At 48.1% G+C, this 17,655-nt stretch overlaps 1 protein-coding gene across 1 annotated transcript in view; it reads right to left on the bottom strand.

Moving 5' to 3' along the window:
* LOC144607515 (uncharacterized) overlaps window positions 1-17,655 on the bottom strand; it is a 30,260-nt gene that overhangs the window by 5,167 nt on the left and 7,438 nt on the right. The window contains exons 10-17 of the mRNA XM_078424416.1: window positions 17,109-17,388; window positions 14,554-14,841; window positions 11,450-11,610; window positions 8,089-8,368; window positions 7,135-7,295; window positions 4,284-4,563; window positions 3,323-3,483; window positions 2,201-2,480 (exon numbers count right to left, since the gene is read on the bottom strand). Coding sequence (XP_078280542.1) covers window positions 2,201-2,480; window positions 3,323-3,483; window positions 4,284-4,563; window positions 7,135-7,295; window positions 8,089-8,368; window positions 11,450-11,610; window positions 14,554-14,841; window positions 17,109-17,388 — 1,891 coding nt within the window. The remainder of the gene's footprint in view (window positions 1-2,200; window positions 2,481-3,322; window positions 3,484-4,283; window positions 4,564-7,134; window positions 7,296-8,088; window positions 8,369-11,449; window positions 11,611-14,553; window positions 14,842-17,108; window positions 17,389-17,655) is intronic.

Below are 17,655 nucleotides of genomic sequence, written 5' to 3'. Positions count from 1 at the left end.
CCCTAGGGTGACAGAGGAACTGGAGAAAATCCACATTAGGCAGGAAAAAGTTTTGGGTAGACTGATGGGACTCAAGGCTGATAAATCCCCAGGGCCTGATGGTCTGCATCCCAGGGTGCTTAAGGAGGTGGCTCTAGAAATTGTGGACGCATTAGTGATTATTTTCCAATGTTCTATAGATTCCGGGTCAGTTCCTGTGGATTGGAGGGTAGCTAATGTTATCCCACTTTTCAAGAAAGGAGGGAGAGAGAAAACGGGGAATTATAGACCAGTTAGTCTGACATCAGTGGTGGGGAAGATGCTGGAGTCAATTATAAAAGACGAAATTGCGGAGCATTTGGATCGCAGTAACAGGATCGTTCCGAGTCAGCATGGATTTACGAAGGGGAAATCATGCTTGACTAATCTACTGGAATTTTTTGAGGAAGTAATTATGAAAATTGACAGGGGAGAGCCGGTGGATGTGATGTACCTCGACTTTCAGAAAGCCTTCGACAAGGTCCCACATAGGAGATTCGTGGGCAAAATTAGAGCACATGGTATTAGAGGTAGGGTACTGACATGGATAGAAAGTTGGTTGACAGACAGAAAGCAAAGAGTGGGGATAAATGGGTCCCTTTCAGAATGGCAGGCAGTCACTAGTGGGGTACCGCAATGCTCGGTGTTTGGACCTCAGCTATTTACAATATACATCAATGACTTGGATGAAGGGATTAAAAGTACCATTAGCAAATTTGCCGATGATGCAAAGCTAGGTGGCAGTGTGAACTGTGAGGAAGATGCTATGAGGTTGCCGGGTGACTTGGACAGGTTGTGTGAGTGGGCGGATGCATGGCAGATGCAGTTTAATGTGGCTAAGTGTGAGGTTATCCACTTTGGTGGTAAGATTAGGAAGGCAGATTATTATTTGAATGGTGTCAAGTTAGGAAAAGGGGACGTACAACGTGATCTGGGTGTCTTATTGCATCAGTCACTGAAAGGAAGCATGCAGGCACAGCAGGCAGTGAAGAAAGTCAATGGAATTTTGGCATTCATAACGAGAGTAGTTGAGTATAGGAGCAAAGAGGTCCTTCTGCATTTGTACAGGGCCCTAGTGAGACCGCACCTGGAGTACTGTGTGCAGTTTTGGTCTCCAATTTTGAGGAAGGATATTCTTGCAATTAAGGGCGTGCAGCGTAGGTTTACTAGGTTAATTCCCGGAATGGCGGGACTGTCATATTTTGGAAGACTAGAGCGACTAGGTTTGTATACACTGGAATTTAGAAGGATGAGAGGGGATCTTATCGAAACATATAAGATTATTAAGGGGTTGGACATGTTAGAGGCAGGAAACATGTTCCCAATGTTGGGGGAGTCCAGAACCAGGGGCCACAGATTAAGAATAAGGGGTAGGCCATTTAGAACATAGATGAGGCAAAACATTTTTAGTCAGAGAATTGTGAATCTGTGGAATTCTCTGCCTCAGAGGGCAGTGGAGGCCAATTCTCTGAATACATTCAAGAGTGAGCTAGATAGAGCTCTTAATGATAGCGGAGTCAGGGGGTATGGGGAAAAAGCAGGAACGGGGTACTGATTGAGAATGATCAGCCATGATCACATTGAATGGTAGTGCTGGCTGGAAGGGCCGAATGGCCTACTCCTGCACCTATTGTCTATTTGGCGTCGAGACCGTTTTTCAGACTGAATGCAATCTGAAGGAAGGTCTCGACCCGAAATGTCACCTATTTCTTTTCTCCAGCAATGGTGTCTGACCCGCGGAGTTACTTCAGATCTTTGCGCCTATCTGCGGTTTAAACCAGAATCCTCCGTTCCTTCACTGGAAAGAGTGTACGTGGTCTCTCACTCATAGGCATTGGTTACATGAACATTGCCACTGGAATCCGATTGTTTAATAATATATATCTTGATTTAACTTCAATTATAGATATATGCACCTCCTTTTAATAACCCCCATCGCTTCAGCGATACGGTAGCAGCTCGTGCCATTGGATAAGTGGATCACGGCTCTGTATGTTTGTCTTACGCATCTGAAGCAGGCGAGCACAGTTTTAATTTTATCTGCAGTGAAACCATTCGTAACCAGCAGAATTTCCCTGTTTCAACCACTCCTGTTATCATTGCTCCCGTAACAATGCTCCCGGAATTTGTAGAAGAAGAGAGCTCAGGTGAGTAGATTTGGCGATTGCTTAAGAATACTTACAGTCTGTTAAAATTGCCATTGACGTCCAGCGAGTCCCCAATGCGGATTTCGGCTCCTCGGAGCTGCTCCGGACAGCAGTCTGCTCTGTTGGTGATTCTTACATCTGACACGTTGTAGCTTTCCTTTAGATCCACTCTCCACCAAGGGTTCGTGGATTTCCAGGTGCGCGCGCACGAACCATGCCTGAAGTCGTTGTCGCTGTTCCCGTCATTGGCTCGCTGAGCAGCTGCCTCTTCATCCGTGCTTGACTGAGTCGGAGTTGCTCCCAACGCCACGTTTTCTATGGGGAGGGAAACATTTCACCGAGCCGAATAGCAAGATTTATTTAAGAGAGGTTAAGATACAGCTCTTTGGGATAACGGATTCAAGGTATATCGGAAAAAGCAGGAACAGGGTACGAATGGATGATCAGCCATTATGATATTAAATGGCGGTGCTGGCTTGAATGACGGAATAGCCTACCGTTGCACTTACTTTTTACTTTTCGATTTAATACCGACGAATCTAGGCCTTCTATCAAGGTTTGCATCGGCAGCGTATTTCATTGATATTCGTATTGCTTTCGTGTAGGGAAGTAAAGCTAAATGTATCGTAAACTCTTCTTAGTAATATGCTATCACGTCATATTGTATATGTGCAATGGAGCCACACGCTGGAGCAACGGACAAAGTAGAATTAAAGCAACAGTTTGCATAATGTGGTGTTACAGTATTACATCATTTAAGCCAAATAAAATAAGTCCGAGTCCTGCGCTGAGGCAGGTTTAAATATCGCGATTGCACTTCAACTCAAGGGAGGATCGTTCAGTGGTCTGGTCACGGGTAAGTACGTTTCAAAGGTGTGTACTTTGTTGGTGCCTGGCTACTCTTTATTAGCGTAAGGTCTCCGGACGAAATGGATGACGGTGTTTGCGCCGAGTGTCACGGGGATTTCATGAACATTCAGGCTCATATTCGGACAAGGTGAAGCTCCAAGACTGGCGAGCAAATTAACAATGGTAAATAGCAGATCGTTGGCCGAGACGGTACGGGGTTTCAGTCCGGTAGTTATATTCAGACTTCATCAGCAGGAGAAACGCTCAACTCAGCTGTTGGGCAGTGTACCACTGGCATCTCAACCTACCTTTTCCATGTAAGTACGGGAGTTCCGAACCGAATATCTCAACTTCGCACAGAGTCAAAATTTTATCCGGGCCTGGGATGATGATGTTCACATATCGACCGATAGACTCCCCACAATGGAAGGTGATTCTTGTCCCAGAAACTGATTCAACGATTCCACAGCTGAAATTATGAGGATTTAAATGTGAAACGCCACTCTGTCGATAATGTGGATCAGGAAGCGTGCAAAGGGTTATCACAGGCCTGTGAGGGTGAACTGGTGACAGGAGTCGGGGATATGTGGGGCTCCCACGTTACCTGTGATACCGTATCTACTTGCTGGTGTTCCGAACAGAAGGGAGGGAGCAAAAAACGATGTTGATACGCAGGTAGTCCTGCGGCTCCGAGACCATCACTGGGGCAAATGAATATGTGACGCTTCGGCTCGAGACCCTTCTTCACGCTGAATACAATTTGAAGGAATGTCTCAACCGAAACATGATCAATTTCCTTACTCGAGCAATGGTGTCCGACCCGCGGAGTTACTCCAGATTTTTGTGCCTATCTTCGGTTTAAACCAGAATCTGCTGTTCCTTCCGATACCTAGGTAGCATTGATTGGGTAGAGACTGCATGATCTCTCACTCATAGGCATTGGTTAGTTCAACATTGCCATTGGAATCCGACTGTTCAATATTACATGAATTAACTTAAATTACAGATTTGTGCACCTTTTATTAACCCCCATCGCTAAAGCGATACGGCAGCAGCTCATGCATTGGATAAATGCACTACGGCTCTGTATCGTTGCCTGACGCATCTGGACTAGAGGAGCACAAATTTAATTTTATCTGCAGTGAAACCATTCGTAAAATACAGCATCTCCCTGTTTTAACCATTCGTGTTATCGTTGCTCCAGTATCAGTGGAATTTGTAGAAGAAGACGCAGGTGAGTAGATTCGGCGATTGCCTAAGAATACTTACAGTCTATTGAAATTGCCATCGTACTCCAACGATTCACCAATGCGGATCTCGGCTCCCCGGAGCTGGTCGGTGCAGCAGTCTGCTCTGTTGGTGATTCTTACATCTGACACGTTGTAGCTTTCCTTTAGATCCACTCTCCACCAAGGATCCTTGGATTTCCTGGTGCGCGCGCATGAACCATGCCTAAAGTCGCTGTCGCTGTTTCCGTCATTGGCTCGCTGAGCAGCTGCCCCTTCATCCGTGCTGGACTGGGTCGGACTTGCTCCCAACGCCAAGTTCTCTATGAGGAGGGAAACATCTCACTGAGACAAAACGTAAGATGTATTTAAGAGAGAGTTTGATAGAACTCTCGGGGATAAAGAATTCAAGGGATATGGGAGATAGCAGGAACGGAGTACTTATTTTGGATGATGAGACATGATGATATTGAATGGCGGTGCTGGCTCGAATGGCGGAATGATCTACTCCTGCACCTATTTTCTACGTTTCTATTGAATACCGACGAATGTAGGCCTTCTATCACGGTTTGAATCAGCAGTCTATTTCATTGATATTCGTATGGCTTTTGTGTGGTGAGGTGAAGCGAGAAGCATCATAGAAACATCGAAACATAGTCACGGAGAAAATAGGTGCAGGAGGAGGCCATTTGGCCCTGCGAGCCAGCATCGCCATCCATTGTGATCATGGCTGATCATCCACAATCATAACCTGTCCCAGCCTTCTTCCCATATCCCTTGATTCCACTAGCCCCGAGAGATCTATCTATCTCTTTTTAATTCCTCCAATGAATTGGACTCCACTGCCCTCCGTGGCAGAGAATTCTATAATTTCATAACTCTCTGGGTGAAAAAGTTTCTCCTCACCTCAGTTTTAAATGGTCTCCCCTTTATTCTTAGACTGCGGCCACTGGCTCTGGACTCCCCCAATATTGGGAACATTTTTCCTGCATCCCAGCTTGTCTAGTCCTTTTATAATTTTATACGTCACTAGAAGATCCCCTCTCATACTTCTAAACTCCAGTGAATACAAGCCCAGTCTTTGTAAGTTTTCCTCATATGACGGTCCCTCCATCGCAGGTATTAACCTAGTGAACCTACGCTATACTGCCTCAATAGCAAGGACGTCCTTCCTCAAATTAGGAGACTAAAACTGCACATAACACTCAAGATATGTTCTCACCAGGGCCCAAAACAACTACAGAAGGAACTCTTTGCTCCTCTACTCAAACCCTCTCTTTATGAATGCCAACATGCCATTTCTTCACTGCCTGCTTCACCTGCACGCTTACTAACAGTGTATAACCTCACATTTATCGACAATATACTGCATCTGCCATGCATATTCCCACTCATTCACCCTGTCCAAGTCACCCTGCAACCTCCGAACATCCTTTTCACAGTTCACACTGCCACCCAGCTTTGTGTCATCCGCCAACTTGCTAGTGTTACTTCTAATTCCATCAGCCAAATCATTGATATATATTGTAAATAGTTGCGGCCCCAGCAGCGAGCCCTGCTGCACTCCGCTCTCCACTGCCTGCCATTCTGAAAAGGACGCGTTTATTTCTACTCTTTGCTTCCTGTCTGCCTACCAATTCTCTATCCATGTCCATGCCCTACCCCCAATACCATGTGCTCTAAATTTGCTTACAAACCTCCCGTGTGGGAAATTATCAAAGCCTTCTGAAAGTCTAGATACACTACATCCACTGCCTTCCCTTCATCATTTTCCTTGTCACGTCCTCAAAAAGTTCCAGAAGATTAGTAATGCTTCATAAATCCTTTCTGTCTTGGACCAACCCTTTTACCGCTATGCAAATGCGCCGTTATTACCTCTTTAATAATTGACTCCAGCATGTTCCCCACCACCGATATCAGGCTAACTGGTCGATCGCCGTTTTCCCTCCCGCTCCTTTCTTGAAAAGTGGGATAACATTATCTACCCTCCAAACCACAGGAACTGATCCTGAATCTATTGAACATTGGAAAATGATCATCAATGCGTCCTCGATTTTTGAGCCACCTCCTAGAGTACCCTGGGATGCAGACCATCAGGCCCTGAGGATTTATCAGCCTTCAGTCCCATCAGTCCACCCAATATTATTTCTCGCCTAATGGAAATTTCTTTCAGTTCCTCTACCCCTCTAGATCCTCTGTTTTCCAGTGCATCTGGGAGATTGTTTGTGTCTTCCTTAGTGAAGACAGATCCGAAGTACCTGTTCAACTCTTCCGCCATTTCCCTGTGTCCCACAATAATTTAACCCGTCTCTGCCTTCAAGGGGCCCACATTTGTCTTGTATCAAAAAATCTTCTTAGTAATATACAATCAAATCATATTATATATCAATGCTATGGAGCCATACGCAAGAACAAGTAGAGTAGAATTAAATCAACATATTGCATAATATGGTGTTACATTATTATAACTAGAGAGCTATGGAAATTAATTCCAAGTTCAGCGCTGAGGCAGGATAAAACATCGCGATTGCACTACAACACAAGGGAGGAGTGTGCAGTCTGGTAACGGGGAGATACGCTTCAAGTGAGTTTCAATAGATATGTATTTTGTTGGTGCCTGGCTAGTATTTATCAGCTTAAGGTCTTCGGACGAAATAGATGACGGCGCGTGCACCAAGTGTCACAGGGATTTCTTGAACACACAGGCTTATGTTCAGACAAGGCGAAGCTCAAATACTGGCGAGTAAACGCACATGGAAAAATAGCAGATCGTTAGCAAAGACGGTACGGGGTTTCAGTAAGGTAGTTATACTCAGACTTTATCAGCAGGAGAATCGCTCAACTAAGTTGTGGGGCAGTGTGCCACCAGAGCTTGAGCGGGAAGCTCAACCTACCTTTTCCATATAAGTACGGGAGTTCTGAACCAAATATCTCAACCTCGCACAGGGTCAGAATTTTATCCGGGCCTGGGATGATGATGTTCACATATCGACCGACAGATCCCGCACAATTGAAGATGAATGTCGTCCCAGAAATTGAATCAACGATTCCACAGCTGAAATTATAAGGATTTAAAGATGAGACGCCAATCTGTCAATCATGCGGATCAGGAAGCGCGCTAAAGGTTATCGCAGTCTTGTGCGGATGAACTGGTGACATCACCCGGGGATATGTGGGAATCCCACGTTACCTGCGCATCGTATGCACTTGCACGTATTCCGAGGAAATGATTCGGAGCAGTGGACGATCCGGATTCATAAGTAGTATTGCGGCCCCGACAGCAGCTCTGGGCGAAGAAATAAGTGACGCTTTGGGTCGAGACCCTTCTTCAGACTGACAACAGTCTGAAGGAAGGTCTCGACCCGAAACGTCACCTTTCTCTTCTCCTGCAATGGTGTCTGACCCGCAGAGTTACTCCAGATGTTTGTGTCTATTTTCTGTTTAAACCAGGATCTGTAATCCCTTCCAACACAACCATTGACTGGATAGAGACTGCATGATCTCTCACTCATATGCATTGGTTACTTGAACATTGGCACTGCAATCCGATTGTTCAATATTGCATAACATGAATTAAATTCAGTTACAGATTTATTAACCCCCATCGGTAAAGCCACACGGCAGCAGCTCGTGCCATTGGATAAGGGGACAGCGGCTCTTTATCGTTGTCGTTCGCATCTGAGGCAGAAGAGTGCAATTTTAATTTTATCTGCAGTGAACCCATTCGGAACCTGCAGCATCCCTCTTTTTTTTTAGCCACTCATGTTATTATTGCTCCAGTAGCAGTGAAAATTGTAGAAGAAGATAGCGCAGGTTAGTAGATTCGGCGATAGCTTATGAATACTTACAGTCTGTTGAAATTGCCATTGAAGTCCAGGGAGTCCCCGATGCGGATCTCGGCTCCTTGGAGTTTGTCTGAGCAGCAGTCTGCTCTGTTGGTGATTCTTACACCTGACACGTTGTAGCTTTCCTTTAGATCCACTCTCCACCAAGGGTTCTTGGATTTCCTGGTGCGCGCGCATGAACCATTCCTGAAGTCGCTGTCGCTGTTCCCGTCATTGGCTCGCTCAGCAGCTGCCCCTTCATCCGTGCTGGACTGGGCCGGACTTGCTCCCAACGCCAAGTTTTCTGTGGGGAGGGAAACATCTTACTGATCCGAAAGGCAAGGTGTGTTTAAGACAGAGTTAGATACAACTTTCAGGGATAACTGATTCAAGCGATATGGGAGAAAGCAGGAACAGGGTGTTTATTTTGGATGATCAGCCATGTTCATATTGCACGGCAGTGCTGGCTTGAATCGCGGAACGGCCTACGCTTACACCTATTTTATACGTTTCCATTTAATAGCGTCGAATCTAGGCCTTCAATCAAGGTTTGGACCAGCAGTGTATTTCATTGATGTTCGTAGGAAAAAAACTGCAGGTGCTGGTTTGAATCGTAGAGCACAAAATGCTGGAGTAACTCAGCTAGTCAGGCAGCATCTCTGGAGAGAAGGAATGAGTGATGTTTCGGGGCGAGCCCTTTCTTCAGACTGATGTCAGTGGAGGGGGCGGGACAAAGATAGGATGTATTCGGAGACAGGAAGACTGCTGCAAAAACTGGGAAGGTGGAGGGGATAGAGAGGAAATGCAGGAACTATCTGAAGTTGGAGAAGACAATGTTCATCCCGCTGGGGTGTAAACTACCCAAGCGAACTATGAGGTGATGTTCCTCCAATTTCCGCTGCACCTCACTCTGAGAATGAAGGAGGCCCAGGACAGAAAGGTCAGATAGGGAATGGGAGGGGGGAGTTGAAGTACTCAGGCACCGGGAGATCAGGTTTCTTAAGGCGGATTGGGCGAAAGAGTTCAACGAAACGACCGCCGAGCCTGCGATTGGTCTCGCTGATATAGAGAAGTTGACACCTGGAACACCGGATACAATAGATGAGGTTGGAGGAGGTGCAGGTGAACCTCTGCCTCGCCTGGAAAGACTGTTTGGGTCCTTGGATGGAGTCGAGGGGGGGAGGTCAAGGGACAGGTGTTGTATCTCCTGCGGTTGCGCGAGAAATTACCTGGGGAGTGTGTAGTCTGGGTGGGAAGGGACAAGTGGACCAGGGAGTTTCGAAGGGATCGGTCTCTGCGGAAATCAGAAAGAAGTGGAGATGGGAATATATGGCCTGTAGTGGGATCCAGTTGGAGGTGGCGGAAATGTTGGAGAATAATTTGTTGTATTCGACGGCTGTTGGCGTGGTAGGCAAGCACAAGGGGGACTGTATCCTTGTTACGAATAGAGGGAGGGGGAGCAAGAACGAAACTGTGGGATATTGAGGAGACGCTAGTGAGACCCCCGTTTCCTAAAGAATGAGGACACTTCGGATGCCCTAGTATGGAACCTCATCCTGGGCGCAGATGCGTAGGAATTGGGAGTATGGGATAGTGTATACAGGAAACTGGGTGGGAAGAAGTGTAGTCAAGATAGCTATGGGAGTCAGTAGGGATGCAGTAGACGTCGGTCACTAGTCTGTTTCCTGTGATGGAGATAGTGAGCTCCAGAAACGGCAAGGAGATCTCGGAGATGGTCCAAGTATATTTAAGAGCAAGATGGAAATTAGTGGTCAATTTTTTTGATGAACTCAGTGACTTCTGCATGGGTACAAGAGGTAGCACCAGTGCAGTCGGCAAGGTAGCCTGGAACAGGGATTGTTCAAAGAGGCATGTATAGCTAGGGCCCATGCGAGTGACCACAGCTACTCCTTGGATTTGGAGGACGTGGGAGCAGCCAAATGAGAAGTTGTTGAGGGCAAGAACCAGCTCTGGTAGTCGGAGGCAAGTATTGGTAGACGGAAATTGGCGGTCGAGGAGGAAATGGAGGGCGTTAAGCCCCTCCTGGTGGGGGATGGAGATGTAGAGTGGCTGGACATATACATTAAAGATGAGGGAGTGGGGGCCTGGAAAGCGGAAGTTATTGAGAAGCCGAAGAGCGTGTGAGGTGTCTTGGACATAGGTACGGAGGGATTGGAGTCGTGGTAGGTGCAAATTGGAGTCGTGGTAGGTGCAAATTAATTCTGTGGGACATGAACAGGCAGAAACAATGGGTCTGCCAGGACAGTTCTGTTTGCGTATTTTGGGGAGAAGGTAAAATCTTCTGGGGAACGATAAGGTCGAAGGCTTTACAAGGCAGAGAGCTTGAAGTGATGAGATCGGAGATGGTGTTAGAGATTAAGGCCTGGTGTTCGTCTGTGGTGTCATGGTCCAAGGATAATTAGGAAGAGGTATCTGAAAGTTGTCGTCTGGCCTCAGTCCGGTAGAGGACAACGCGCCTGACTACCACGGCATCTCTCTTTTCGGCGGATATGATAACTAAATCGGGGTTGCTGCAGAGTGAGCGGAGGTGAGCGGTTGAAGTAAGTCAGGGGAGTGGAAAATGTATGGCGGTTGATGCCGCACCAGCAGTTAGAAATAAAAAGGTCCAGTGAAGGTAGATGGTAGATGGGGGAGTCCAAGAGGAGGGGTTCCGCTGGGGACGGGAAAAGGGGTAATAATTAAATGGTGAGGACTCCTTTCCATGGACAAAGGCCCGGAGGCGGAGGCGGCCGCCGAAGAGCTCCACATCATGGCGGACCCGAAGCTCGTTGAGGTGGAGGCGGATATTCGTATTGCTTTCGTGTTGTGAAGTAAAGCGAAATGCACCGTAAACTCTTCTGAGTAATATGCAATCTAATCATACTGCATATATGTGCAATAGAGCCACGAGCGAGAGCAACAGGTAAAGTAGAATTAAAACAACAGATTGCATAATATGGCGTTGCAGTATTATATCTGTACAGCTCGTTAAAATATGTCCATGTAACGCGCTGAGGCAGGTTAAAATATCGCGATTATAACGGAGGATCGTGCAGTCGTCTGGTGACGAGCAGATACGCATCAAGCGTGTTTCAATAGGTGTGTATTTTGTTGGTGCCTGGCCAGAGTTTATCAGCAAAAGGTCTCCGGAAGAAATGGATGACGGCGAGTGTCACGGGGATTTCATTAACAGACAGGATCATGATCGGACAGGCGAAGCTCCAAGAATGGAGAGTAAACTATCAATGGTAAATAGCAGATCGTTGGCAAAGACGGTACGGGCTTTCAGTAAGGTAGTTACACTCAGACTTCATGAGCAGGAGACATGCTCAACTAAGCTGTGGGGCAATGTACCATCAGAACCTCAACCGGAAGCTCAGCCTACCTTTTCCATAGAAGTACGGGAGTTCTGAACCAAATATCTCAACCTCGCACAGGGTCAAAATTTTATCCGGTCCTGGGATGATGATGTTCACATATCGACCGACAGACACCCCGCAATTGAAGGTGAACGTCGTCCCAGAAACGGAATCAACGATTCCACAGCTGAAATTATAAGGATTTAAAGATGAGACGCCACCCTATCGATCATGATAGGCCCGGTGGCGCAACGGTAGAGTTGCTGCTTTACAGCGAATGCAGCGCCGGAGACTCAGGTTCGATCCTGAGTACGGGTGCTGTACTGTAAGGAGTTTGTACGTTCTCCCCGTGACCTGCGTGGGTTTTCACCGAGATCTTCGGTTTCCTCCCACACTCCAAAGACGTACAGGTATGTAGGTTAATTGACTGGGTAAATGTAAAAAATGTCCCTAGTGTGTGTAGTGTGTTAATGTGCGGGGATCGATGGGCGGCGCGGACTTGGTGGGCCAAAAAGGCTTGTTTCCACGCTGTATCTGAAATATGAAAATAAAAAAATATAATATCATGTGGATCAGGAAGTGTGCTAAAGCTTATCGCAGGCCTATGCGGGTGAACTGGTGAGAGGTCCTGGGAATATTTGGAGCTCCCAAATTTTGCATTGGCAAAGTGCAGAAGACGATACGGATACGTAAGTATCCTTGCGGCACCGACAGCATATCTGGGGCAAAGGATTATGTCACGTTTCGGATCGAGACCCTTCTTCAGATTGAATACAATCAGAATCAAGGTCTCGAAACAAAACGTCACCTATTTCTTTTCTCCAGCAATGGTGTCTGACCCGCCGCGTTACTCCAGATTTTTGTGTCTATCTTCTGTTTAAACCAGGATCTGCAATTCCTTCCGACACGTTGACTGGATGGAGACTGCATGATCTCTCACTAATATGCATTGGTTACTTGAACATTGCGACTGGAATCCGATTGTTCAATATTATATAACTTGAATTAACTTCAATTACAGATTTGTGCACCTCCATTTATTGACCCCATCGCTAAATCGATACGACAGCAGCTCGTGCCAACGGCTCTGTATCGTTGTCACAGGCCCTGTCCCATTTAGGCGCATTTTAAGACGACTGCCGGCGACTGTCATTGTCGTAGCAGGTAGCCGGAAAAAACCGGTGACTGGACCCCCGCCCCCCACACAACAATGTCGATGACAAGCTACAACCACCTACCACCTAATCGACGACGAGCTACGGCAAGCTACCGAAAACCGGCGACCCAATCGTCGTAATTAGAGCGTCCACCTCCGACCGCACCTACGCCAACCTACTACCACAGAGGCGACAACCTACGACAAACGAAGTCAACCTACGTCCACCCTCGACAAGCTACGACCAGCTATGGTCCTGAAGACAACTGAAGACAATTCACCTTTCACCCACTTTCCCTATAAAAGGTAGGTAGGGTTTCCAATCATTCTGCATCATGACTATTTGAAAGTGATGCCATGAGAAACTACTCTGAAATACAATAACTTCATACATCAATTTGCCGTCAAAATGTCAAGAATTTCCTTTATTGATATACAAAACAAAATGTTTTAAAAGGTTGATAAGAACATAAAACTGTGCATACAAAAATATTGTGGTGCATCGAAAAAGCTCGAAAAAATGGTGAGGAACCGAGTATTTCGGGTGCGATGTATTTAATGGGTTCTCTAGACCAGTCGAGTCTGCCAGAGAGCGATCGCGCCTAAACCCGTCCTTTATACCCATAGCTAAAGGCCGTCCCCCTGGACCGGTCCATGCCGAATGGTATGGCCCGACCATTAGGAGCCGCCACAGGACCCCCCCAGAACAAGAGGCACGAAACCCACTGGCGGTCGCACAACCCGACCCGACCGCGTACGAAACTCGGCCGACAGAGGGGCGCATTTGGAGGGACACATGGAGTGACAGGTGGTGGGACAAGTGAAGGGACCCGCAAAGGGGGGCGACCTCGCGATCGCGGCTGAGGTTGGTCGATGTCCAAGTGCGCCAGCTTTAAGCGGTCAATTGACACAGCCTCCGGTTGTCCCCCCATGTCCAAGACAAAGGTTGTCTGCCCATGCTCCAGCACACGGTACGGGCCCTTATATGGCCTCTGGAACGGCGTCTCTTGGGCGTCATGGCGCAGAAACACATAGGCCCGGACAACTGAGCGTTGAAGTCTAGGATGTTGGGCACGGGGTATCGGTCCGCGGTGGTAGCGACATTCAGCCACCGATAATCCTCACACGGTCTCCAGCCCCCATTTTCCTTGGGGACCATGTGGAGTGGGGACGCCTATAGGCTGTTGGAGGGGCGGATGATCCCCAAGGACTCCATCGTGTGGAACTCCTGCCATGTCAAACGTAGCTTATCGGGTGGCAGTCGGCGTGCTCGTGCGTGGAGGGGTGGGCCGGTAGTTATAATGAAATGGACCACCCCGTGCTTGGGGGTCGACGACCAGAATTGCAGGGTCATGATTTCCAGGATCTCCGCCAGAACCCGAGCGAAATAGGAGTCCACAGACGACAGTGGGCGTGCAACGGGCTCATCCAGATGCAACGCGATGGGCTCCATCGTGGCGGCGTGGACCAAGCGCTGTTGCCTGACGTCCACCAGGAGAGAATGAGCGCGCAGAAAGTCGGCCCCGAGCAACGGCTGGGAGACGTCGGCGATTGGGAACTCCCACGTGAAATGGCAGAAGTCGAAAACGATGTTAACCCATAAGTACGGATGTGGCTTGCGTTTCCCCCGCTTCCCAGAACAAATGTCCAGCAGCGAAGGGGGCAGGACGCTCAGTACCGCCCCGGTATCCACGAGGAAGCGCCCGCCGGAGCGCCGATCCCAGGCGAAGTGGCGGTGAATCTGGCTGGTCACCAATTGGCCGCCGCGGGGACTATTGGCAACCGGCCCCGGCGTTTCCCGGGAACGTGCACGGCTGGCGGCATTGTCGGGCTGCAGCACCCCAGCGCTTGTGGAAATAGCACCAGTGCCTCCTGTTGGTGCTGGCTGGAGCTTGCTGGTGCGGGACTGCAGGGGGCGATCTCACAGGCGTCCGGGGCGCAGCTGCCACTCCTTCCACAGCTTCCCCGCCCGACCGGAGAAAATCGGGCGCTGCCGGGTTGACGTCCGTGCGCACGCCGAGGGCCCGTGTGTCTGCGAGCTGCAGGCGGATGTCGGCCGGCAGCAGGTGCAGGTAGGTGTACTCGAACATCAAGCACGGCCTGTGCCCATCCATCAGCGCGACCATCTCTTTGAGGAGGCTTGATGGGCGCCGGTTGCCTAGGCCCTGCATGTGGAGTTTGGAGCAGCAGCTCCCTAAGGGCTTTATACTTATGGTGGGCCAGGGGGTCCTCGAGGAACTCTGTAACCTCTTCGCCCGTGTCCTGGTCAAGGGCTCCCACCAGGTAGAAAAAGCGGGTTTCGTCCGTCGTGATCCCCCTGCAGCTGGAACTGAGCCTCCACTTGGTGAAACCAAATGCGAGGCCGGGTGGTCCAGAATGTGAGCCGTTTGATGGAAACCACGTTGACAGATGTGGCCTGGTCGACCTGTGAGCCGGACGAACGGTCGCTTTCTATTTTGAGTCCATTTTGTCAGCAATGGACCGTCAGGGGTCACCAATTGTGGCGCGTCGAAAACGCTCGAAATGAAGGCGAGGAGCCGGGTATTTCGGGAGCGATGGGTTCTCTAGACCAGTCGAGCCTGCCAGAGAGCGATCACGCCTAAAGCCCCGTCCTATATACCCGTAGCTAAGGGCCGCCCCCCATGGACCGGTCCATTCCCGTGCCGAGGGGTCGGTAGTGGTATGGCCCGACCATTGGGAGCCGCCACAAACTTCAATGAATTTCAATAAACTTCAAACTTTAAAATTCAAGCTTTAAACAGAATACAAGTGCAAGAACATACAAAACCTAACATCATTTATGGACACATTACATTGATGGATGATCAGATCAAGTCCACAATTGGAATTCACCGAAGTCGCACTGGCGACAACCTTAATCACCAGGCGACAACCTGGCGACAAGCTACTTCACAAGGCGACAAGCTACTTCACAAGGCGACAACCTGGTGACAACCTACGACAGCGCCCACGTCAGGAGACGTCAAGCTACGCTCATTGGCGTCCAACCAGCAGGAGACGTCAAGCTCCGCTCATTGGCGTCCAACCAGCAGTCGCCAAAAAATCTCAAGCCTTCACAAAATTCAGCGACGACCATAAAAACGATACGACTCTTTGGAGAGTACTCACAACCATGCCCGTGACACCCCGGCGAACGTGCGACGACATACTTAAGGGCCACTTAGGCCATCTTTTTGGCGACTGTCAAAGTCGTAGCAGATCGCCGTACTTTTCTTTTACCCGACGATAATGAGCACGACAATGCCGAGTCAGGTCCAGATTACACCGTCTTCGGAAATATCGCGAAATTCCCAAGCTGTCAATGCTTTTCCGGCGTCCTGGTTTTCGCTGAAATCACTGACAAGTCGATAAGTACTTGAGAGTTTTGAACTATAACACCTTTTATGGGTTGCTTAAAATCCAAGCTTCACTGTAACAAGGAATAAACCGGATTGAATTCCAGTTTAATAACAGGTGTATTTTAAAAGGATTTAAGTGGTTAAGTGGAATTTTGTGAAAAGTGTGTGGGCATTCTTTGAAAATGTAAGGGAGATGTATATCTGGTTTCTGGGTTGCATATCTGGGTTTGGAGCTCACTATAAATGTAATGGCTGAGGCCAAAAACATCGCGAAAATTCCCACGTTATCAATGCTTCACCGGCGTCCTAATTTTCGCTGAAATCACTGACAAGTCGGTAAGTACTTGAGAGTTTTGAACTATAACATCTTGTATGGGTTACTTAAAAACCAAGCTTCACTGTAGCAAGGAATAAACCGGATTTACTTCCAGTTTACTAATAATCGTATTTTTAAAAATAATTTAAAAAGTGGTTCGGTGTATTTTTGTGAAAAGTGTGTGGGCATTCTTTGAAAACGTAAGGGAGATGTATATCTGGTTTCTGCGTGGAATATCTGGGTTTGGAGCCCATTTTAAATGCAATGGCTGAGGCGAAAAATATCCCGAAATTTCCCACGCTTACCTGACCGTCAAACTGTCGCCTCCAATCTACATGTCAAATGTCCTGACGGTAAATAAATTCGTTAAACACAAGCATTTTATGGTATGTTGTAATGACTTTACTCATTTTAATATTATGTTCTTCTAAATGAATCTCAAGAAAACCTATCAAACCTGGGGACAGCAGGCGACAGCGACCGCAATAAGTTACGATGTCTGGCGACAAGCCAGCTGTCGCCGAGAGATGTCAAACCGTTTGATTTCTCGGCGACGCGCTGAGATCCACTATGATCCACTACGATTTTGGAAGACTCCTCACGATCATGCCCGCGACACCCCGGCAAACGTTCGGCGACAGCCTAGTCGCCGGCAGTCGCCTTAAATCGCCTAAGTGGGACAGGTCCTTTACGCATCCGGAGCACAGGACCATAATTTTATCTGCAATAAAACGATTCGAAACCTGCAGCATCTCTCTGTTTTACCTAGTGTTATCATTGCTCCAAAAACAGTGGAATTTGTAGAAGAAAGCACCACAGGTGAATAAATTCTGGGATTGCTTATGAATACTTACAGTCTGTTGAAATTGCCATGGTACTCCAGCGAGTCCCCGATGCGGATCTCGGCTCCGCGGAGCTGGTCCGAGCAGCAGTCTGCTCTGTTGGTGATTCTCACATCTGACACGTTGTAGCTTTCCTTTAGATCCACTCTCCACCAAGGGTTCTTGGATTTCCTGGTGCGCGCGCATGAACCATGCCTGAAGTCGTTGTCGCTGTTCCCGTCATTGGCTCGCCCAGCAGCTGCCGCTTCCTCCGTGCTGGACTGGGTCGGACTTGCTCCCAACGCCACGTTTTCTGTTGGGAGGGAAACATCTCACTGAGCCGAAAGGCAAGATGAGAGAGTTAGATAGAGCTCTCAGGGATAACGGATTCTAGGGATCTGGGAGAAAGCAGGAACCGGGTACTCATTTTGGATGATCAGCCATGATCACATTGAATGGCGGTGCTGGCTTGAATGACTAAATGGCCTAGTGCTTTCTACGTTTCGATTTAATACCGAGGAATCGAGGTTTGGATCAGGAGTGAATTTCATTAATATTCGTATTGCTTTCTGAAGTAAAG

The sequence above is a fragment of the Rhinoraja longicauda genome, chromosome 2, assembly GCF_053455715.1.
Source record: "Rhinoraja longicauda isolate Sanriku21f chromosome 2, sRhiLon1.1, whole genome shotgun sequence".
NCBI classification, from domain to species: domain Eukaryota; kingdom Metazoa; phylum Chordata; class Chondrichthyes; order Rajiformes; family Arhynchobatidae; genus Rhinoraja; species Rhinoraja longicauda.
The sequence above is the reverse complement of the archived record's forward strand: the minus strand, read 5'-3'. Positions and strand labels throughout refer to the sequence as shown.